Source organism: Eurytemora carolleeae, unplaced genomic scaffold (assembly GCF_000591075.1).
Source record: "Eurytemora carolleeae unplaced genomic scaffold, Eaff_2.0 scaffold213, whole genome shotgun sequence".
NCBI classification, from domain to species: Eukaryota; Metazoa; Arthropoda; class Copepoda; order Calanoida; family Temoridae; genus Eurytemora; species Eurytemora carolleeae.
Window position 1 is genome coordinate 187,803 of NW_019396118.1, and position 24,585 is coordinate 212,387.

The 24,585-nt window shown below is 30.8% G+C and overlaps 1 protein-coding gene across 2 annotated transcripts; it reads right to left on the reverse strand.

Annotated features, from left to right (window-relative positions):
* Window positions 1–1,312: 1,312 nt before the first annotated feature.
* LOC111695470 (hemocyanin AA6 chain) lies at window positions 1,313–22,639 on the reverse strand. Of its 2 annotated transcripts, XM_023464814.1 has the most exons (28): window positions 22,512–22,639; window positions 22,070–22,165; window positions 21,978–21,995; window positions 21,823–21,908; window positions 20,579–20,740; window positions 18,147–18,196; window positions 16,797–16,888; window positions 15,937–15,993; window positions 15,855–15,882; window positions 14,909–15,031; window positions 13,548–13,625; window positions 13,016–13,078; window positions 12,586–12,620; window positions 12,477–12,516; window positions 11,584–11,661; window positions 11,047–11,096; window positions 10,881–10,908; window positions 10,770–10,809; window positions 9,915–9,960; window positions 9,489–9,541; window positions 8,599–8,669; window positions 8,194–8,262; window positions 6,870–6,978; window positions 5,729–5,802; window positions 3,591–3,659; window positions 3,069–3,176; window positions 2,164–2,252; window positions 1,313–1,414 (listed from the first exon to the last, which is right to left on the reverse strand). In XM_023464814.1, the coding sequence occupies exons 1-28, from the start codon at window positions 22,573–22,575 to the stop codon at window positions 1,392–1,394; spliced, it is 1,899 nt and encodes a 632-aa protein (XP_023320582.1). In that variant the 5' UTR covers window positions 22,576–22,639; the 3' UTR covers window positions 1,313–1,391. The 2 variants fall into 2 exon arrangements, with proteins under 2 accessions (XP_023320582.1, XP_023320583.1); XM_023464815.1 differs by lacking the exon at window positions 21,978–21,995.
* Between the last annotated feature and the right edge of the window lie 1,946 nt (window positions 22,640–24,585).

Here is a 24,585-nt window from a genome sequence, read left to right on the forward strand (position 1 = left end):
AACCTTTTATTTATCAGTTCACAACAGTGCCTTTAAACACTTTATTTATCGATTCACAACAGCAATAAAATATGATCCCCAAATCCTGCTAAACCTACTAAACCTAGAATCCCCAAATCCTGCTAAACCTACTAAACCTAAAATCTCCAATCCTGCTAAACCAATTGTTCAATACTCATTTATTGATATTATTAACAATTATTATTTATATGCATGTGCGCCAATAACAATTTGTATTTTGTAGGAAACCTTGTTACTGAAATATACATTTTCAAGAAGTTCTCATCTATCTGTGTATGGTTGGAAAGAGTGTTTCCCTCACGAATTCGCCTTATTTCCCTATTTCGAGTGTTATTCCTTTTGTTCGGCTCACAATTGCATACAAAGAAAACTGTTCACAATTTAAAAAGAAGATTGACATGAAGCGCCCTAAAAGTCTCGTAACTTTAAAAGTACAATAAGCACGATACGAGACACATCAATGTGTTATGTAAACAGATGCAAATGTTACTTTAAATTAGTGAAATAGTAACACAATTCACTTTGTAGCAATTTACTGAATAGGCGTAATTATTGATACAATGTCGTCTTCAGATGACATTGTTATCTGGTTATCACAAATTCGGTAAAGTAAGACATGCAAAAATTATGCAAGATGAGAAAATATAGAAAATCAGACATATAGGATTGAATAGTTTATGATTACATAATGTAACTTTTGAAAATTGAAGTTTGAATTTGAATTGCATAGGAGAAGGAATTTAAAGAATTTGAGCCGCGGTTTGAATCCGCCAAAACCCGGTTTAAATTATGTGCCGGCTTAAATCTTGAAACATTTGATACAATTTTAAGTGGAACCAACCATATTTAAGCCGCGGCTTAAATTTAAACCGCCACTTTAAATTCGGCCACAGTATGATCTACAAAAAGTACACACAGAGGATGGCGCAGTAAATTCTGTAAATTTGATGATGAAGTCCTGAGAATTTCTCTGGAATTTTTTGAATTCTGTATTTATAGCAAAATTTTTGTTTTTTTTCTTCATAATTTCCATTTTTTCGGGAAATTTGTGCATTCCTTAATTTTCCGTGAAATTTTCACATTATTTTTCTCGCAAAATTTTTGCATCACTTTTTTAGCGAAACTTTCGCATCATCAAAATGTCTTTCCCTTAACAATGTGACTCAGATCTTGATCAGATCCGAAAGTGAGGCACACCGTCACACGGACTCCATCAGAGAAATCATCTGCGTGTTATAAAAGTTTTCTTTTAAGACTACTTTTCCAATTTATGAAATAATAAAATATACGATTTTTTCTTTAATTTAAGGTAAATTTATTAAAGAATAATGTTATTTATAATATTGATGGATTATTCTTGCTATGTTTGTTTAGGGCATAACCATCGATAAACCTTAAAATAAATGAAATATGATAAAATATACAGACATTAATGAAAATGAAATATGATAATAAAATATACAGACATTAATGAAAATGAAATATGATAATAAAATATACAGAAATTAATGAAAATGAAATAAATATTCCCTCTCCCTCTAGTGCAACCGAATGTTTAAAAATTTAAATTTAAATTTAAATTGAAACTAAAAGTGAATACGACATAGATTATAGGGCCTAAATTGCAACATTAAGATAAATTCAGGGGGGAAAAGTTGCGATCAATGAGTTGACCCAGACCTGACATTAAGTTTCAGATTTGGAACAAAATGACAAATGTAACTGTTAATATTTTGATTTTAATCAAGTATTAGAGAAAAAATGTCTTCTAAAAAAGTCAAAGAGATCCACTGAGAACCAACAATTTTAAAATTATTCCACAATTAGAAAATAAGATTGATGAGACCTGAAACTCTCAAAATATGACGATTTCTAGGTTGAATTAAATCTTCTTGAGTCTTTTTTTGGCGTATTTAATGATTTTGGCAAAGAGCGAAACCTGTTTACAGTTGCAAGGAGTTATGAATATAAGGAAACAGACAGTATAAATTTCCGAAGCTCCTTTGTGGTATAATATTACGACAATTGGTGTGATAAAAATGCAAGATTTATAATCTGTTCTGTTGATTAACAACATAATGGTTAATGTCAGGTTTTGAACACAGTCATGGGTTGGAACTTATGCCCCCTGAATGGTTTTACCTTCTCTAGTAAACCGGGCGTCATCGCAAATGCTGGGATTAAAACCTCTATTCATGATTTCAATCCGTTGAGAAATTCTCCCGAAAACCCTTAAATTGAAAAGAAAAGTTAATTACAGTCCCATCATCTATTTTTTAATATATCAGATTGTAACAATTGTTGTTGTCTTAATTTCTTTTTACTATTCTTTCAATTTGATGCTTTTTTCATCAAAAAATATATAGTTAGTTTTTACTCTAAATTCTAATACAATGAAACCCTTCATAACGAATACATCGAAAGAATTTATCAAATGTCGTATTCTTCACTTTCTGATAATGGAATGTTGCAGATATTTAGTTTTTTTAACTAAATGATTATATGGAGCACTTTAAAACCGTTACTGCATATTCATGGATATTAATTTATTTTAGCAAATACTAAAATTTACGTAATATAGTATAAAACTCATTGAAAAATTGTCAAGACGACATTTGAAAAATGCTTCCGATGTATTCGTTAGTAAGGGTTTCACTGTACTTAATGCTAAAATTTTGTTTTAAATTAAAATCTGTCAACCCTCTTTGATAACACAAAAGTGGAAAAGACTCTTTTTATTCATTGCATATAAACTTGGAATCTTCAGAATAATTGTTTTCTTTGCTTGAAAGGGTAAAAATTATTTTAAGTGGCATGTCCTATACACTACAGTACCCTTAAAAGCAAGTAGTCTAAAGAAGAATACATTAGATCTCCATTTTGTAAACTGTTTATTTGCATTTGTAGTTTCACTGCTTCAGAAATGATCAGATTTCAACACTTTTCAAACCATAAAAACTACGTTAAACAAGAAGGGGACTGTGTTTAAATATCCTCTAATAATAACGACATTTTTTCAAATGTTTAAACAAATTAGTTTCTCTGACCTGTATCTGTTATTAATCACATTCATTTTATTTAAACCTATCCAATCCTTGTCTACCGGCCACCCAAATGGTCTCGAGTCCATAAAAACGTTAGGCGAACCACAGGGACTAAAATCAACATTTTAAAGGGAGTGTTTGCAAAAAAAAGGTTGCAACGGACAAACAATTAATTAATTTTAGAACCAATATAATTCATGAAATAATTAGTTTATTTTAAAAATGTGGTCTTCCTTTTGGGGGTTTCAAAATTATTGAAAATGTGAATATTTTAAAGCAATATTTCGTTTGTGTGATAAAATAAAAATTAAACTAAGTGCTTTATAACTCTTTGAAAGCACAAAAAAAGGATCACTTCATATTAAAAATAGGAAGACTATTGTATTGTAAAAATCATAATTAAAAAGTTGAGTTAATAAAGAAATGCCCCAAATTATTTCAAAGATCATGTTGTCTTCCAATTATCAAGAAATTTCTATTTCTTATAAAAATCATTGCAGCAAAAAAAAATGTTTAGATATTTACATGGTTGGTTCATCAGATTCTCCTTCGTTGACAGCTTGATTTGAAACATCATTTATGAAGACAATTATTCTAAACATTTATAATATGACATTAGAAAATAATATATGGCCATTGGCCACCTACCTAGCTATAGCTGACCAAACCGATCGACCCAATTGGCTAAAAAAATTGGAAACTAAACCCTGGAGGTCACATAGGTTAAAAAGTTTTATTGTTTATTCGAAATTCGGAAATTGATTTAAAATTCCACCGGCAACGCCGAGCAATTCATCTAGTAACATGTAAAATTTACCTAAAAGGGCCTGGTTCATTTGGTGTACAGTCACGTTTTGTCTGGTATAATTTGTAAGTGTACTGTTTCTGTACAGCTCTCTCTAGCCACCCACCTACCTACCTGCCTACCCACCTACCTACCTACCTACCTACCTACCTTACTACAGTGATAACCAGAAAACTGTAGAATAGGAAGACGACACTAAAGCAATACTAAAGTGTATTTGATGTTGTCACAAAGCAAATAAATTTACTAGTAAGTTATCTAATCACTTATTAAGTGAAATAGGTCTGTTTGCACTGCACAACTGCTATGCCTCATGTTCATTGGAATATTTAATGTCATAACTTGAGTCTAAACATCGACTTCCTATTCCAAAGTTTTATGGCTCTTACTGTACTTTCCTACCTACCTATGGCTATACCTACCTACCTACCTAACTAACTACCTACCTACGACAGTCATAATCGGAAAGACCCGGAATTAATTGACAGTTAGTAGGCGATTTTACATATTTATCTATGGAAATTTTAAAGGCCAAGAAAGGCAAACCACAATTTGGAAATGGTAGGACTAGAACTATTTTGTGATTATTTTAATCATATATATATATGTATATCAGTTAAAACGCAACAATCTTCTTATAACAATTTACTCATAAACAAATTGTTTCATGCTTTTATGCAATCATCAGTATATATATATACAGTGGAACCCTTAATAACGAAAACATCTGAAGAATTTATCAAATGTCGTTTTGACAATTTTTCAATGAGTTTTATACTATATTACGTAAATTTCAGTATTTGCATAAATAAATAAATAGCCATGAATATGCGGGAACAGTTTTAAAGAGTTCCATATAATCATTTAATTAAAAAACTAAATATCTGCAACATTCCATTATCAGAAAGTGAAGAAAACGACGTTTGATGAATTCTTTCGATGTATTCGTTATTAAGGGTTTGGTTTCACTGTATGTATATATAATTAATATATTAATTTCTGATTAATTGTAAATAAAGTCCGGGTACTTCTGATAAGGACTGTACCTACCTGTAAGATTCTGGTATAAATTGTCCTACTTTCTGATTAGGACTGTACCTACCTGAAAGATTCTGGTATAAATTGGCCTTCTTTCTGATAAGGACTGTACTTACCTGTAAGATTCTGGTGTAAATTGTCCTCCTTTCTGATTAGGACTGTCTGTACCTACCTGTAAGATCCTGGTGTAAATTGTCCTCCTTTCTGATTAGGACTGTTCCTACCTGTAAGGTTCTGGTGTAAATTGTCTTCCTTTCTGATTAGAACTGTCTGTACCTACCTGTAAGTTCCTGGTGTAAAATGTCCTACTTTCTGATTAGGACTGTCTGTACCTACCTGTAAGATTCTGGTGTAAAATGTCCTACTTTCTGATTAGGACTGTACTTACCTGAAAGATTCTGGTGTAAAATGTCCTCCTTTCTGATTAGGACTGTTCCTACCTAACTGTAAGATCCTGGTGTAAATTGTTCTCCTTTCTGATTAGGACTGTACCTACCTGTAAGGTTCTGGTGTAAATTGTCCTCCTTTCTGATTAGGACTGTCTGTACCTACCTGTAAGATCCTGGTGTAAATTGTCCTCCTTTCTGATTAGGACTGTACTTACCTGTAAGATTCTGGCGTAAATTGTCCTCCTTTCTGATTAGGACTGTCTGTACCTACCTGTAAGATCCTGGTGTAAATTGTCCTCCTTTCTGATTAGGGCTGTACTTACCTGTGAGATTCTGGCGTAAATTGTCCTCCTTTCTGATTAGGACTGTACCTACCTGTAAGTTCCTGGTGTAAATTGTCCTCCTTTCTGATTAGGACTGTCTGTACCTACCTGTAAGATTCTGGTGTAAATTGTCCTCCTTTCGGTAGAAGTAGATTTGGAGGCCATCCACACTGGGCATTGTTCTAGAAATTAAGTTAGTTAGTTAGTTAGTTAGGAAATAAGAGTTTTCAAAATTAAAAATGAAATGAAAAATACTTATATCTCACATCAACAAGAACTCAAAGATTTGTTATATTGAAAGATAACATTTAAGAAATATTATACATGTTTGACAGCTTGACAGCTTGATGTGTCTGTGTACAGTGTACAGTGTACAGTGTACAGTAATGGCTGTGTTTCATGGTCATTTAATGCCTATATCAGTCCTCTTCCACGGTTTTATGACTCCATTTGTGTAACTTGAATATTAATGAACATAATCATAGATTAATATAACAATACAGACAATCCACTACATATCGTCTTTTCAAGATTTAGGAGTTCTTCGTTTACAATAACCCTGAGGCAGAGGCACAAAGAAGTTACGCGCATGGTCTCTCTCTGTCTTGTAATTTAAAGTTGCCTGCACGGAACTCCTTTGGGCTTCTGCCTCAGGGTTATTTTCATAGAGAATAGAATATATATTAGAGGGGAATTTAAAGAATCTCTCGGTATGCATTTTTTCAGTCCCTTTCAGCCTGAAAGGGAGTTCAAAGTGTACAAATCATGTAAATGTTCACAAATTATATGCAGTAGAGTACATTAATGCAGAATGTTCCCTGGACTATTCATTTCAAATTCGAGATTTTTAAAGCTGTTAAATAAACTTTATAATGAATTAGAGGAATAAAAACATTCATTTGATTTACAGTTATAACGGAAAATCATCGTTTGTAAAGTGAAAGGCATAGAGTCTATGTGAAATCATCATTGGTCAATTATGAAACCAGCCTATTTCATAATTTGGTTTTCTTTTAACATTAATTTTAGATTTTCTATAAAATGATATTCCAGGGCCCAAAAGGTTATATAGCATAAATATGTGAAGTACACCTGCAGTATGGAAACAGTACAACACTTTTTTCTTGTAAATTCCCCTCTAATATATATTCTATTCTCTTTGGTTATTGTGCACGAAAAACCCTTAAATCTTGAAAAGACGTCACTAGTGTTCTATCTGTATAGTTATTAATCTATGCATACAACCTACCCTCCAGATAATTGAACTTTGGTTTGAGAATCTTGTCAAAGATTCTAATCTATTTCCGGTCAGTCTGTAAGTAAACCTGTCCAGCTCAAAGTAGTGTCTATGGATATTCCTGAAAACAGTGAACTCTAGGCAGAGGCCCAAGGAATGCATGCCGCGTTGAATTACAAGATAGAGAGAGAGCCTGTTCTAGCCGCGGAGCTTGGCTCCTATCCTTTCCTAGCCTGCCCTAGCCGCAGCGCTTTCCCAAGAAAGTGTCTTAACCTAGCCCTAAAATAAATACTTCTCCTTGTAATTCAACGTAGCAAGTGAACGTAACTTCCTTGGGCATCTGCCTAAAATCTAAGGCCAATCTCAGATATGAAATGTCGTCTTGAAATGTATCTGAAAGTTTATGAGAGCTGTTATGCTTCATCATTGTTCTGTACATTACGAAAGCTGCTGAGATGTTCGCAGTTTTAAGGAATAAATTGAATATGATTTATGAAAATATATCCAAATATCCATAAATTGAGATCTTGATAATTCTTAAGAAACTAATTTTTATTCTTATTTAAAAAAAACTAAATATGAAATGTACAGGACAGCAATTTGAATATTAAACTCTTTGTTTTCCGCAGCATTTGAACTTATATAGATTGAGAATACGAAATTATTAAACAACTCTTGTTGCGTATTAATATAATTTAGATTGGCTGTTTAAATTTAGATTTTATTTTTTAAGTTCATTGATTTGTGGCATTTATTTTTTCCTAGCTGAAGGGCCCAGCGTTGCCCGTGAAAAAAAACATTAAAAAAAATATTTTTAAAATAATGTCTTGTTTTATTATATAGATTGAATAATTTGAATTAAAGTACCAACTATTTTGGTTCATGGGTTACCCAAAAATATTGATACTTCAGAGACGATTGTGCGGAATTCACTCAGTAATTTTTCTTACATTCTTAATTCCATAAGATTGTAAACTTGTCTCTAGCTTTGCCACATCATTAAGTATCATTAACAACGATATGCTTGACAGCTTTTAAAACGTCTTGTCTTTGATTTTTAAGTTGTCATTTAAGTCTTATCTTCTTAGGTAACCCTAGAGCCGGTGGTATAAGCGAAAATAGCATTATGTTAAAGACGACTTTTTAAATAAGTTTTTATTGATAACAACCTTTTTGAATTAATTTACAAGTATTTAAAGAGAAGCTTTTTAACGGATAGCTTGTGTATTCTGCGGTTTAAAAACTTGATATAAATCCAAATTGAAATCGAAAGTCGTCCTCATTATATTGCTTTATTTGCCTACTACCGTAGAATAAGATAGAAAAAAATACTTACACAAATTTCTCTTTGACAAGGAAAATTCTTAAGATAACCTTATTTCGGAGTCGTAATGCATTCCAAAATCTACATAAGAAGAGGGTAGGTTAATAATTATTTTCAAGGATTGGTAAACACGTTTCTTCAAATCAATAATTTATTGATTTTTATCAATCACTTCACTACTGATTATTCGTTTCATTAGTTCATTTTAAATGTATCGGGAAACTTATACGTTAAATTTCAATGCTTGCATTACATTCAAAGTTTTCTAATTTGTTTGTTCATCGTTTGTAAATTGACAATTTACTTTATTATTTTGTTAGGTCATATAGAAAATGTGCTGCTTCCTATAATAACAGATCTGGATGTTGATTTAAAAAAGGTGAAATGGGTTTGACACTTTAAAAGAACATTTTTTACCTTATTTCAAATCTGAAATCCATGTGATTAAGTCTGTATTGACTATCCGTTAACTCCCAGAAGGTTTCAACCTAAAATGAAATCTAGAAATTTGATCTCTAGGGATGAGATTTAAAGCGCAAGCCAGCTTAATCTAGACTGAAATGGAGGGATGCGATTTAAAACTTGAATCAGTTTTAATCTGGACTTAATTGGAGGAATGCGATTTAAAACTTAGATCTGCAGTTTAAATCAAACAATCAAACTTAATCAAAGGGATGTAATTTTAAACTCTGATCAGTTTTGATATAGACTTGATCAGAGGGATGAGATTAAAAACTCAGATCAGCTTTGATATAGACTTGATCAGAGGGATGAGATTTAAAACTCAGATCTGTTTTGATATAGACTTAATTGGAGGGATGAAATTCAAAACTCAGATCAGTTTTGATATAGACTTAATCCATGCGATCAGATAGGTGCACTCTGATCAACTGTAGCAAATATTAATCTAACTCACAGCGATCCAGATAGAATTGAAGAATACTTAATTTGATTTTCATTCTCATGAGAGACAGCTGTTATCAAATATGAGCGAATGATTGTTTCTAAAGCAACGCTCAGGATCTTTAGTAGGCAAAATTGGTCGAGGGAAACAGGGATGATATTTTTACTTAATTGTCCCAGGGGAGTGTTTAGTAACCTAACATTTCCCTGATAATCTATATAATAAAACATTCGTATATATGTTCCCTATAACCGGCCAAAAAACTGTTTTTAGGGAACCCGTTAAACAAAATTCGATATTTTCCAAATATTTTTTTTCAAAATTCGTCTGTTCAATTTGTATTTACATGGGCAACGCCGGGCACTTAAGATAGTTTATTTCTAAAAAATGGAACTAAGATTACCTTATTTACATCTCTACATCTTGACCGAAGATATACATCAATCACATAAATTCCTAAAAAAAAATTCAATTGTATTTTACAACAGATTAACCAATTCCTTTATTAAATCATTTATTAATATTAATATTAATGATTATTAATTAATTATTAATTATTAATAAATTTATTATTTAATTAATCATTAATTTATTTTATTGTATTTTAAATTGTTGATAAATTATGTAGTAAATTTTGTACTTCTCATAAGATTTCAAATATCTTAAAAGGCAGATTTTAGATATTTGGAAAATTTTCTTTTATTAATTATAAAATTAAAATGTTAACAAACTATTTAATATTTCATCAATTTTGAAGTTGACGGCAGAGCACATTTTTGGAATTCCAATTTTGATAAATCATTAAAAACTGTAATATTAGATAAACTACCTCTGGGTGGGAAAAGTTCTCGGCTGGTGTAGCCTCTTTGTCTTCTCTTGAAATATTTATTAAAAACAATTGTTAGATAATCACCCTAATTTAAAAACCGTAATTTCAAGAGACTCTCTATGATAGGATGGCAATGCATGATTTACAATGGTACCCTTTGAGTTTCACCATTGTTTCTTATAAAAAAGAAACGCGCAAGTCACTCTCGCAGTGAACCCGCAATTACAAAAAAAACAATGATGAATAATCCTTACTTGATCAGACAAAGCTTTCAGGGGTACTATTGTAAATGGAGCATGCCGTGTTTGCATGGAAGGTCACGTGAAATTACACGTACAGTCCTTTCAACAATCGGAATTTGTCTCAGCTTAAAGCGTAAGAGATGTGAGATGTTCAGAATGAAATCTTTAGATCCCAAACTGCTGGAAAGGTTTAACAAAGTTATGCTAAACAAAATTAAACAAAGGTTTTTTTCTTAAAAAAGGCATACATATATATTTAGACTTGTTTCTGATGCAATTTTGAAGGGTCTTATGGTGGTATATATAAGCGATTATATAAATAATATCATAAAGTTTTAAATTTTGACAAGTTTTTTTTCGAATTACAAGTATTCCTTCAACTAAAAATAAACTTTTTAATTTTCCTCTTCTCTTTGTGTTTCATGTTTGTGTGTTTTCATGGTCTTTAAGAGCTTGAGAGAAGTCAAGAAATTTAATCGTAAGTCGCCTTCAATATATTAATATAATCGCCTACCACTGTTTTATGTAAACTTGAATCACAGAATGTCTTAGTAAACTTTCTGTACTCTCACATGTATTTGAAAGAAAAAAAAACTATTTTTATAAATTTTACCAGATATAGGTCGTACTTGATATCAATCTCAGTATGCCACCTGTTGTTAAAAAGGATAAAAAGTAGTATAATATAGATTTTATTTTCTCTAATATTTCTGTTTATTCTTACCGATAAAATATTGGATCACGAGCCGACACTGAAATGAATTAGTGAAATGGTACGATAAAGAAACCAATTGAAAAAAGCCAACAAGCCCATCTCTACCCCGACCCCCCCCCCCCCCCACTCTTCTTCATTTCCCAGGATTTATGTAAGAAAATGAATACATATTTACCATCACTGAATCCCATTAGGCCAAGCTGGTTTCCACTCTTACATTGATCCCTTTAAAGAGATTGTTCAGATATTTGGTTATTCAAGGGAGGATAAATGTTTTAAAATAAAGCGTTTGTAGATAACTAAAATATTTTCACTATTATTATCATTTTCATATTCTATTTGCGAGCTAGTGAGCGATAAAATAATAAAAGGAAAATGTTTTAACTGTTCAAGGGTTTACAAGATATTTCATATTTTAAGATAAAGAAATGGAGTCTTTGCCACTAACCCAAAGTTTTTAAATACTTTATATTTGTAACTTGATGATTTAAACCTTTGATATTTCAAACCTTGTTTATTCGATCAGACAGAATTCAGAGTTTGAAATATATAAGGTCTATGGCACTGGGTTGCAAAGATATAGGGATTAGTAAATCAGAGTGTGTGTCAATGACTCCAATCCTTATAAAAAGGATTATAAAACTTGGTATTATTACCCCGGGATATAAAACTTGGTATTATTACCCCGGGATATAAAACTTGGTATTATTACCCGATAGAGTTGTGTCCTACATTGTGATAAAAATCACAATTAGAACCATATGCCTCTAGTCCGTCTCCTCGGTTTAAACTAGAAATATATAAACTATGGATATATGGTCTGGGACCGAATTTAATGAATTTGAGTTAGGTCGCTGAACTACATACCGCCGCAGATTCAAATCTTGATTCACTGATTCAAATTTAAAGGTTCATGAGAATTTGCGAACGGGATTTGAACAAGCATATATGTATTGTATTGTATATTTGTATATTTGTTTATTTGTATATTTGTATATCTGTATATCTTTATATTTGTATATTTGTATATCTGTATATCTTTATATTTGTATATTTGTATATCTGTAGATAGATGGAATTAGAGGTGAATTATGATCTATATAATATATCTCTCCGCTCATACATATAAATATTTGTATATCAGTTTTTAAACTTTACATTACATATTATTATATTATATTTATAATATATCTCTCCGCTCATACATATAAATATTTGTATATTAGTTTTTAAACTTCACATTTTATTAAAAAAAAGAAATTGAGTCTTTTCCACAAACCTTGATTTTCTAATCATTATATCTTTGGAACCATATGTTGCTTACCTTAGATATTTCAAACTATGAATTCTGTAAGAATAAATAATCTGAGTTTGAAATATCAAAGGTTTACAATATCGAGTTCTGAAGATATTGTGGTTTAAATATTTGATTTTATTCCAAAGACTCAATTCCTATGTATGTATTTAAATTTTTTCTTCAAAATTTGATTTTTTTTTCACGGGCAATGCTGGCACTTGAGCTAAACAAATTTGTTCGAAATAATGAAAAATATGGGATATAAACAGTAAACAATAAACAGTAAACAATAAACAGTAAACACCCACCTTCTGAAGCATTCTGATTCAGCACTATCAATTCGACTGTCTGAAATATTTAACAAAATGTAATCAAGGACTTAAGGATTAAGGATTAAGAATTAAGGATAATACTTACAAACTTGTGGTGGTAATCGGCAGAAATCTACATTGCTGAAAACATTAAGATGACGTGACAGTTTTTAAGCAACGAGAGACAAATTGATAATGATTAAAATTGTATTGTTTTACGATCTGAACAGATGAAAACGTTTATTTAAAGGTTTGTTTTAAAAAATGCCAGGTTTTTAATTATCATTTCCTTCATTAGCAAGCATTGCAAATTATTTTGATTGTGAAAAATAGAAGTAATAATGCATTACAAACATAGGTAATCCGAATGTAATGTATTAAAAAATAAACGGATTTCATAATCTTTACGCATTATTTTTGGTCCTGGATAATTTCTTTCCAAATAATGTTATATAATGTATATAATAACCCATGATGTTTTTTTCACACCCTGTAGGTACATTTTTATAAACAGTTAACACCCTGTATATATTCACCTGCTGTAACGATTCGACAAAACTCTCTGTGGATCATTAATCGGTGTTATCGAATAAAAAGTGCTGAAATAATTAAATAATTAAGAAAAATGTTAAAAAATGTTAAAGTACAATATTCAGCTTAAGGATTAAAAAATCTATAGTTTGATATATCTCAGGTCTACATTCATGCATTGGGTTTAGGGTTTCCGTTCGCCAAACTTTTTTTTGCGCATTTTTTGCGAGAGAAAGCGCAAATTTTTGCTTTAGTTGTGCTTCATCTTTGCACGAAAAAAAACACTTTGCGCAATCATTATCAAGCTTTTTTATCGCAAAATTGTTCTATTCCGCGTTTGCGTTATTCTGTTTTATGCAATTTTGAGGTTAAAATTCTCTGTGAAAGGTTGAATAAAAGTGTATTCTGTATAAACTAGTTATCTATGCGATTACTAATTTATAACTTGGAAAAATATAAATAATTTGGAAACCCTAATACAAGTAAATTCCCTGGAGTTCCCAATGAAGTAGACAGTTGTTAAAAACTTAATATTACCTAAAACTTCCTCGCCTAGCGTTAGCATCTAATGGTGTAATTTCCGGGATCCCGACTGTATCTCTTTCTGTTATATATCTAAAATTGTAATTAAAAAGCCTTGCACATTTCAAGACATGTGTAGGTTTACATGACCCATCATACGAAAATGGCAGTGCCGGTTTCACAACAGTACCTTTTGGGCTTTGTCTGCTCAAGCATGAATTATTTATCAATGTTTATACTTTTGATAAATTATTATCTTCAATTCCATAAAGCCTCTCTATTACAGTAATTTGTGCATTTCTAGTGTAGCAAACTCGTTAAGAAATTATCAGAATTAAACACTTTAAAATATAGAAAAAACGACAAATTCTTCTAAATTATTAATAAAAAACATTAAAGGTACTGTTGTAAACTAAGTTGTAAACTAACCTACCTGTAAATTACCCTATAAACTAACCAGTAAACTTACCTCTCAACTAACCTGTGAACTAACCAGTAAACTAAGCTGTAAACTATCCTGTTAATTAACATGTAAACTAACCTATAAACTAACCTGTAAATTAACATGTTTATTAATCTGTAAACTTACCTTTGTACTAACCTATAAACTAACCTGTAAACTAAACTAGAAATTAAATAATATACTAACCTGTAAACTAACTTGTAAAACAACCTGTAAGCTAACCTGTTAATTAACATGTAAACTAACGAGCAAACTATAACTATTAATTACTACTTAACCGGGAGATTAAGGGAGGATAATTAAATTGAGGGGAAAACCACTTAGCCGAGGGCCTCCAAGACCTTTTTGGGGTTCTAAACCTCAATAGCGTNAAAGAGGGAGGATAAGTAATTATCCTCCCTGTAAATAGGGAGGATAAGTAATTATCCTCCCTGAAAATAGGGAGGATAAGTAATTATCCTCCCTGGAAATAAAAAAGTAGGGAATTTAAGGTTGGTTATTTCGTTGAACAGGAGATTAACCTGTAAATTATCCTATAAACTAACCTGTAAACTAACCAGAAACTAACCGGTAAAGTAACCTGTAAACTAACCTGTAAACTAACCTGTAATCTAACCTGTAAACTAACCTGTAAACTAACCTTTAAACTAACCTGTAAGTTAACATGTTTATTAATCTGTAGACTTACCTGTAAACTAACCTATAAACTAACCTGTAAACTAACATAGAAATTAACTTATATACTAACCTGTAAACTAACTTGCAAAACAACCTTTAAGCTAACCTGTTAATTAACATGTAAACTAACCTACAAACTAACCTGCAAACTAATCTGTATTAAAATGTAAACTAAACAGAAACTAACCTGTAAACAAACCTATAAACTAACCTGTAAACTAACCTGTAAACTAACCTGTAAACAAAGAGTCGGTGAAGGTAGTAAAAATGTTCGAATGGTCTTCGTCTAGGTGATGAGAATGAAGCAAAGTTTATGCTGTGCCAATTTCTATGGAACATGTGCAAACTTTCGTCCTCTCTGTGAAATAAAGATTAAAGATTTATATTTATACAAGACAAAAGATCAAGATTAAGCTTGATTTTCTGCCGAATTATGATGAAAGCAATGGTTGCATACTAGTTATTGGTTGCATACTAGTTGGTGGTTGCAAACTAGTTATTGGTTACATACTAGTTATTGGTTGCATACTAGTTATTGGTTGCATACTAGTTATTGGTTGCATCCTAGTTATTGGTTGCATCCTAGTTATTGGTTGTATCCTAGTTATTGGTTGCTTACCAGTTAAATATTGAATTCTTTAATTTAAGGATCCAATAATTGTATCTGTAAAGGAAACATTTGCAAATTTTAACTTTGTAAAGTACGCCCTGATGCCGTAAAACATTGATATTTCAAACTATGATTTCTGTAAGATCCAAAAGTTTTCTAAAAATCAATCATTAAACTTTCGCACAGTCCCTGAAACTGAGTTCATTGTAAAATAAAGAATTTTGTGTATTCTGATCGTTCTAAAGTCAAAGTATGAACTATCAAAGATTTGCACTATTAGGTTGCCATTGCAGAGGTAAATAACATTAGAATTAGTAGCAAATGTTAAGTTGAAATGGAGTCTTTTTCAGTTTCTTTTTGCCGAGAACCAAAAATCTATTAAATAGGAAGATCGACTTCTTTAATATTGTTACACAAAAAATATGTACAAGTAGCTAATAAATGCACTCATTAAGTTTAACTGGTCTGAATTAACACTATTGTTTTGTCTCAAGTCAGAATATTTAAAATTATAGATTAATTCTAAAAGTCGTCTTCCTATTCCAGAGATTTTTGGTTCTTTCTGTATCACCTGAAATAATCTAATCTACTCTCTGGTTCTAAAAATAAAAACAATCAAAAAAAAAATAAAATTAATATTTTTATTTTTCGACCTTGTACACGTGAAGGAGTTGTGGGCAGAGCCTCCCAAGGAACGTTTTCTGTTGAGGCTAAAATTAAGAAAATTTGGAAAAGTATTTTTTAACAAGAACTAACACAAATAAATAGGCTTAAAAAAAGAAAGGAACTTATTTTGTTCATTAAATAGTTTTTACCTCTAAACACAAATTTAACGTTATTTGTTTTTAAATTTTTTCCTCTAAACCCAGGTATTTAAGTAGTTCTACCTCTAAACCCAGGTTTGATAGTATTTATTTATTAGTTTCTTCCTCTTAAAACATTTTTAATAATATCTATTTATTAGTTTCTACCTCTTAACAGAAGTTTAATGATATCTATTTATTAGTTTCTACCTCTTAACACAGGTTTAATAATTTTTATTTATTAGTATCAACCTCTAAACACAGTTTCAATAATATTCATTTATTAGTTTATACCTCTGAACACAGGTTTAACAGTATTTATTTATAAGTTTCTACCTATTAATACAGGTTTACAAGTTTGTATTTATTAGTTTCTACCTCTAAAAGAATGTTTAAAAATATTTATTTAAAGTTAAACATTTTATTATTACATACATATTATTAACATTATATTGTTAAACACAGGTTTAACAATATTTATTTATTAGTTTCTACCTCTAAACCCACGGGGTGGGCCAAACGAAAATTAATATGCGTTTATTGTTTGTGTTCTCCAATTATACAAAATGGAACCTGCTGTGGAAAATATCGCATATTTTCGCCTTTAATAGATCTCTTAACTCACTTATCTCTGGAGTACTCTGAGTATACAATTCTCTATTTGCATTACCTTACAGCCTAACCTTTCAAACTTACCCTGACGTCCTTACCTTGTCTAAACACTGGGCTATTCAATGCATTGTACGTGTTTAGCTGTGGAAATATTTTGGATGGATCGATGTGAACATTTCTCGTATCATTCCTAAACATTTTCGTGTATATTATTATATTATTCTGCTCGCGATTTTAAAACTTTGGCTCGAGCCGTAATTCCTGAAACCCGACTTTAAGACCCAATCTTCGACCCAACTCTGAAGACAGCTTGTGTCACGTTATTGACAGCTGCAAGATCTTTGGCTTGACTTAAGGAGTTGAACCCAATGAAAATAAAACCAACCTTGGTTGGTTTTAGTGGAGAATAAGCTCAATGTTGTGTCTTGTTCTCATAAAACCCGGAATGCGCCAATTCCTACCATGAAAATCCGTCAAACTGGTTTTTAAACTCAACTCTTTGGAAAATAAGATGCAGCTTGAATCCGAAAGCTCAAGCCGTAAACAAGCTCAGACCTGAGCCATATTTTTCTGAATTTTTTAAATCGTGGACTCTGGTCAATAGAGTTCTTAAACAAAAAGCCTCCATCTTTAGATTCTGACCAGCTAAATTAATTATTGGGGTCAATCAGATATATCAGGAGTTAACAACTCGGGAAAATACGACTCGGGTCTAAGCTGTCGTTGCGCCTTTCGAATTCAATTGCTGCATTTATTTTTCACAGAGATGAGTTCAAGAAACCGGTTAATTATTCTGTTTGGCTGATTTTTATGGTCGAAATTCGCGCTTTCCGGGTTTTCATTAGCGCCTGATCCAATCAGGGTTCAATCATGTGTTTGGTGTCTATTAGGAACCAATATAAATAGTATGGCGTTAACGTCTATTTTTCTATCTATCTCATTATCCAATAAGAGTTATGAATCCTTCAATCGGCGCTATCAGTAAATGGAAATATTTACTTTTACTGAAACTATAGTGTACGTGTACGACCAACCAAGGTCGGTTTTATTTTCATTGGACCCAAATCTTAAAGTCAAGAAAAAGATCTTGCTGCTGTCAATCACGTAACACAAGATATCGTCAGAGTTGCGCCTTAAAGTCGGGTTAAAGGATTTACGGCTCAAGCCGAAGTTTTTAAATTGCGGGCTCAGGAAAGACAGTTGCATTTTCAGTGGTTAACCGTATTCTTGCTGCCTCCTTCCTCCCTTATTGTGATATTAATCTTTAAAAGTTTCGCCTTAAGAGAGGGGCATGCATGTTTTCGTAGAAAAGTAAAAAAAATGTAGCACAGCTATGGACCAATACTTTTTGAGCTTTGTCCAAAAAAACCCGGGAGAGGGGGGGGTATCCGAGTGGAATTAAAGTTTATAAAAAGTAAAGAAATCGATTATTGATTTCATATTTTTACCTTTCACTGATAACTCTTAAAACTGCTGATACAACAAGGCTTTCATTTACCTTGAACAAATCAAATTCTAATTAATGTAATATGATAATTACATTTACCTTGAACAAATCAAATTCTAATTAATGTAATATGATAATTACATTTACCTTGAACAAATCAAATTCTAATTAATGTAATATGGTAATTACATTTACCTTGAACAAATCAAATTCTAGTTAATGTAATATAATAATTACATTTACCATGAACAAATCAAATTCTAAATAATGTAATATGGTAATTACATTTACCTTGAACAAATCAAATTCTATTTAATGTAATATGGTAAGTACATTTTCCTTGAACAAATTAAATTCTATTTAATGTAATATGGCAATTACATTTACCTTGAATAAATCAAATTATAATCAGTGTAATATGGTAACTTTATTTATCTTGAACAAATCAAATTCTTATTAATGTAATATGGTAATTACATACATCCTGAACAATTCAAATTCTAATTAATGTAATATTATAATTACATTTACCTTGAACAAATCAAATTCTAATCAATGTAATATGGCAACTACATTTTCGTCTTAAGTACATTATATATAAAACAAATAAAAAATATTACGAAATACTATATACTAATGCGTCGAAAAACAATCGATAGTTAAAGGTTGTAATATATGAATTATTTGTTTGAAATTAAATTTTTTTTTTTTACTTTCTGAATTCGTATGGACGCTACGTTCTTCAGTAGAAGTCATTTTTAACAATTTTTTCCTTCTAGACGCAACAGATAGAAGTAAGATTAGAAGATATTAAAAGCGACAATTTTTCACCGTAAGTTTATGCTCCATTTCATTTTTTGCAACCACTCCCTTTAAAAAAGCCGTATTTTTAGCTATGCACAATTTTTTTATTAATTCCAGCTTATCTAAAGTATGTTTATGCAGGTTCGCAAAGAAATGGCGTTCATTCTCAGAAAAGTTTAAATCAATGGCCGGAAATACAAATTCCCAAGATAGTATCATTAAATCTAGAGGTGTAATAAATATCCATTTGTAATAAGTATTGTGTAATACAATATTCTGTAAATTTAAAGTATTTTGTACGTAAAAAACAAAAACATTATTCATATGAACTGTGTTTCAAATGAATATTTAGCATGATTAGCCCCTTTTAATACGTACATTCAACTTATAAACATGTGTGGAGATAGCTTTATTAAGTTATATCTATAGCCTCGCTAATCCTATAAATATTCACATCTAATTGCGCATATTTCAACTGTGCTGTAATACGTAACATAATTGCCCTAATCTTGTGATAGATAACGACGTAGGAATTGTAATTACCTTTATTAACTTTAGCTTGTAACATATAAACCTCAAATACAGCTGGATAGAATCAGAACTGCTTTGATTACAGTGTAGAGTAATTTGGTTTTGTTGAAACATAAGAATTGAGATTGTGCCTTGAGTATTGGCATTGATCTATTGATTACTAGTGTCTGTATTGACACTGATAGCTAACAAGATTGCGCCCAGTGGTAGTGGTGTTGATAGTTTACAGGATTGTAGCCGTGTGGATCCTGTTCTCTTTGAGACATTGATCAATTGATTGCTAGTGTCCGTATTGACACTGATAGCTAACAAGATTGCGCCCAGTGTTAGTGGCGTTGATAGTTTACGGGATTCGAATGTAGCCGCGCGGATCGTGTTTTTTTTGATATTCATAGCCTGAGTAATATTGAAAAGCTACGCTTGTGTCTTTGTGTGGCATTAGAGCCAGGTGGGTTGTATCCTGGTTGACTTGGATAGCAGACTGGTAGTACCTAGACTGATACAGTTTGGGACGAACTTTTAAAAGTAAGGCATTTACTAGAGAGGGACTTAAAATTATATGGGGCTGTTTCTTGTCCAAGCCTTTAAATCTCATTTATCTTCAGTGTCTAGATATTTATAAAAGTATTATTGGTAATTTGTGCACTTGTCTTGCTACATTGTTTTTCCTGTATATGCTAATTGACAAAGTTTAAGTAAAAAAAGTGCTAGTAATTTCATATTTTTTGGGAGAAAATCTAGGAACCAATTTAACTTTATAGCACAATGCTCTAGAATACACTTCAGGGAGAACCAGAAAACTCAGTATTAGGAAGACAACTTTTAGATTAAAGTTATCCATTGTAGTCCAATGAGTACATTACAGAAATGGTGCAGTGCAGGATCATTTGATTGAAAAAAAGTGATTAAATAAGTTACAAGTTAAACTATTGTCTGTGGAGCAGCATCAAATAACTTGTATCATTGCATTAATGTCGTCTTCCAATTGCACAGTTTTCTAGTTCTCATTATAACAGCTAGTATACAGCTTTATCCAGCACGATAGAGTGCACAATACATAATATTGTTTTAATAAAATCTTAATAGATTAGGTATTACCTTTTCTTGCTCGTTCTTTTCAATGAAAGAAAGCAAATATTGAAAAATATTTGAAAATGTTTCCAAACTGTTGCTAATTTCTTTCGATGTTTCCAGACCAGTAAAAAGTGCAACAACAACGTCAAAAGATTCTTTGTAAATCTTTCCAAAATCACTGTATCCCTGCATCATACAGGGTGTCCCAAAAAACATGGGAATTTAGTGACGAATTCGATTTCGCCTTTGCTATGAATTAGCATTGTAATGCCTAATTTCAAAAGCCATAATATTATTATGTCTGCTAGAGTTTATTTTATGAAAAGGGTAAAAGACTGTAAAGATGAGTCTATTATGTCTCCGCAAGATGTATAGCGAAGACAGAAAAGTTTACTCTGTTTGTATACTGCAATTTTCTTGTTTCACTAAGTACAACTGTATGCAGTCAAAACTTAAACAAACAAATTGTGAACATAGCAGACGAAACTCTTACAGATTACTGGCTAATTTCTTAGACGTTCTACCATAGGTAGAACCACAGTCACACTTTGCTTACGCTTTACCAGAGTAGTGTAGATAGATAGATACGACCTATAGTTGTACCTATGGTTAAATGATTAAGAAATTGGCCATACAGCTTTCTCAATAAGTATCACTATACTAAACCAAAGAATTATTTGAAAAGACGATATCGAATTCGTCACTGAATTCCCATGTTTATTGGGACACCCTGTAGATTAATTAAATTAACAAATAGGACACTTGATGTCGTGTTTTAAAAATTTGTGTTTTTTTTCTTTCACAATGACCCAGGGGACAGAATTCCAAAGGAGTTACACGCACACTCTCTGTCTGTCTTGCAATCCTTCGCTGACTACGTGTGACTCTTTTGGGCTACTGCTACAAGGTTGTTGTGAACGAAAAACCCCTAAATAAAAGACGACATCTAGTGTCATAATTCCTTTTTTATTAATATAAGTCCTGAATACTAATTGGTTATGAATTTATTGTAAATTAAATTATCGCTTGGGATTAAATAGTAAACCAAAAAGTTGTCAATATTCTTCAAAAAGTCATTAATCCTATACAAGTTGGGATTTTGTGTCTTATATTGGAGTCCCCCCCCCCTAATTTTTCTCTTAGCGAGAAGAAAGGTGAATGTGTGTTAGGCCCCTAATTTTTACGTGCTGTGCAATTTTAAAACACTAAATTTAAAATTTAAAAAGTAACATATTTAATTTGACAAATATAATCATATCAAATTTGACCTGTTTGCAGGGGAGTTCTTTTATTATATTCCACATGCTTTCAGCAATTTTTTCTTCTTTGTTCATGATTGTATCCGAGCGGAAACCTTTTTATGTTTTAAAAATAAGATTTTGAATTATTTAAAACTGTTTTTATTTAAATATAAATTACTTACTGTGCAGAACTGTATTATCTAAAAAAATAACTTTAATATTTAAACAAGTGTTTTTTTTGCATTTATTAAGTTTAAAGATAGTAATTCATCACCACGTTTCAGCAACGCCTTGTTTCTTGGGCTTAACATCTTAGTTATTCTTTGTGCAAAAACATTTGCTTTTTCATCCTCTTGTGCTGATATTATTGCTAAAATAATGGAAAAACTGCACTTGAAAAAAGAATTTTCATAATTTTTTCTGCAAAAGTTAGAAAATAAATTAATATGCTAAAAGAATAAATGAACAGCACGCAAAACTATTTCTCATTTAAATTCTAAATCAAAATTTTTGATAAAAGGAATTGAGTCTTTGTCACAAACTCTGATTTTATAATTCTTATATCTTGTATTAATGAAATATAAAATTTAAAAGGTCGACTTGTGACCAAGACTAAATTTATTTCAATTTTTTTCTGCAAAAAGGTATGCTGAAAATGTGTGATATACATGTCATTTATTTTTTGCAAAAACCTGAAAAGAAAGTAATATGCTTACCAGAATGTAAAAGCACTAGGAGCAATACAGATAAAAATACATTTAACATGTTTAAACAAAACATCAAATATAGAAATATGCTAAATAAATCAATTGATCATTCCACTGTTAAATAATAAGAAATTTTTGTTTAATGGAATTATATGTATAGAAATATTATGACAATTTAATTTTTAATTGCATGTATTTTTATTAAATAAAGATCGTGTTATTCTGTGAACAAGAATATTTAAAAACTTTTTAAAGTATCAGAAAATAAAGATTTAAGCACTAGTCAATGGTAGGGTGTAAAGATAATTTCAGTTTTTAAAAAAATCTATCCTTGAAAGGTTCTCCCAGATACCTTTGGTAAAAGATTCATGATAAGAACGAATTATTTTGTGTACAACTACAACCTGTAAAAATAATCGAGAATCTTAGTTTTGCCCTTGTTCGCTGTATAAAATTTATATAAATAATTTGTTCCCCTCATTGCATTGTTTAGACAATGACACTTAAAAACACCATTTAAAGGTCTAAAAAGTAAATAGATGCAGATACATTTTTTTATTGAAAATATTATCTCGAGCCAAAAGTTATCAAAAATGGCCAAAATTTTCAGTTTACACCTTTAAATGTGTTTTTAAGAGTAATTTTCTAAAAAAAACAGGTATACGGTATTAACTATAGAAATATTTACATATATAATACAGGTATACGGTATTAACTATAGAAATATTTACATATATATAATATATAATACATATATATAATACATGTATGGTGAAACAGCGCACTTCTTTGCCGCTTTAGTAATTGTAAATTGGCGGTACAGTCCAAACTAAGACTGCATAGGCTGGCCCAGCTCGGATATTCAAATGGCGGTACAGTCCAAACTAAGACTGCATAGGCTGGCCCAGCTCGGATATTCAAATGGCGGTACAGTCCAAACTAAGACTGCATAGGCTGGCCCAGCTCGGATATTCAAATGGCGGTACAGTCCAAACTAAGACTGCATAGGCTGGCCCAGCTCGGATATTCAAATGAATTTATCTTATTAGGTTGCAAATTTTTAGGGATTTTAAAATCCGAGTTTGTGGCAAAGTTCCAATTTCTGAACAGTTAAAGAATTATAACAAATTGTGATTCAATCCAAAGTAAGAAAAACAGTAAAATTAAACAATAGACACATTAAATAATTAATTTTAAAAAAACTGGAATTTCTGATGAAAAATAGTTTTTCCAATAAGTTTTAGTTTGAAAAAAGTTGTGTACAATAATTCATAATATGTATAAAGTTACAGTTAATACTCAATGTCTTTATGGTATAGAGATATTGTTTAAAATGTATACACAATTTAAACGATTTAGTTTATCTTTAAATATATAAATATATCTTAAAATTAGATATTTGATACTTTTATGACTAAATAGCTGTTGAGTGTTGATTATTAAGAAAACTTTAAAAACACAATTTAAACAAATTCAAAATAAACAATGATACATTTTTTATAATTTTTGATTCTAAGACACATCATTGGTAGTTAATTTCATTAAATAAGATTTTTTAAATAAAAAGTTTAATAATACTGATTTTAATTAAAACTTAATTTAATATAACAGATTGAGAAAACAGCAGTTTAGTTCAAAACGTGAATAGATTATGATTATTTATTTTATTTCAAGGGGTCTGGGGGTTTCCGAGTAAATGGAGGTGGGGAGGTTTTCGATGAAAGATTTCGTTGAAAGATTGTCTCCTTAAATACTCTAATGACGAAGCTTTCTTCCTATACTCTGTAGAGATGGGCACCTTTTTCTTAAACGATTTTCATGATATTTATAGAGTTAGCTGTTTTTTTTAATGAAACCTTGCATGTTAACTCCTCTATAGAAAATGTATTTAGAAGAACAAAAATGTTCTTAAATTCTAAGATGTCAACAAATAAATTTTCTGTTCGCATACTAATGCGCACATTGAAATTAGAGGAGCTACGAGGTCACAAGGTCGAACTAGTAATTTCGCATAATTTCGGTCTGGTTTGATGTATGTGTACAGAGTATGTTAATTTTTCTTAAATAAAATAATAGAATAAAA

Excerpts from the sequence above, each read along its gene's own strand:
- LOC111695470 (XM_023464814.1), bottom strand. The coding sequence starts at position 22,575 with ATGTTTTGTTTAAACATGTTAAATGTATTTTTATCTGTATTGCTCCTA. Across the intron at positions 12,621-13,015 it reads TTGTCGAATCGTTACAGCAG|CAATGTAGATTTCTGCCGAT; the intron begins GTGAATATATAC and ends TAATGTTTTCAG. Across the intron at positions 8,263-8,598 it reads GATTTCAGATTTGAAATAAG|ATTTTGGAATGCATTACGAC; the intron begins GTAAAAAATGTT and ends CTTCTTATGTAG.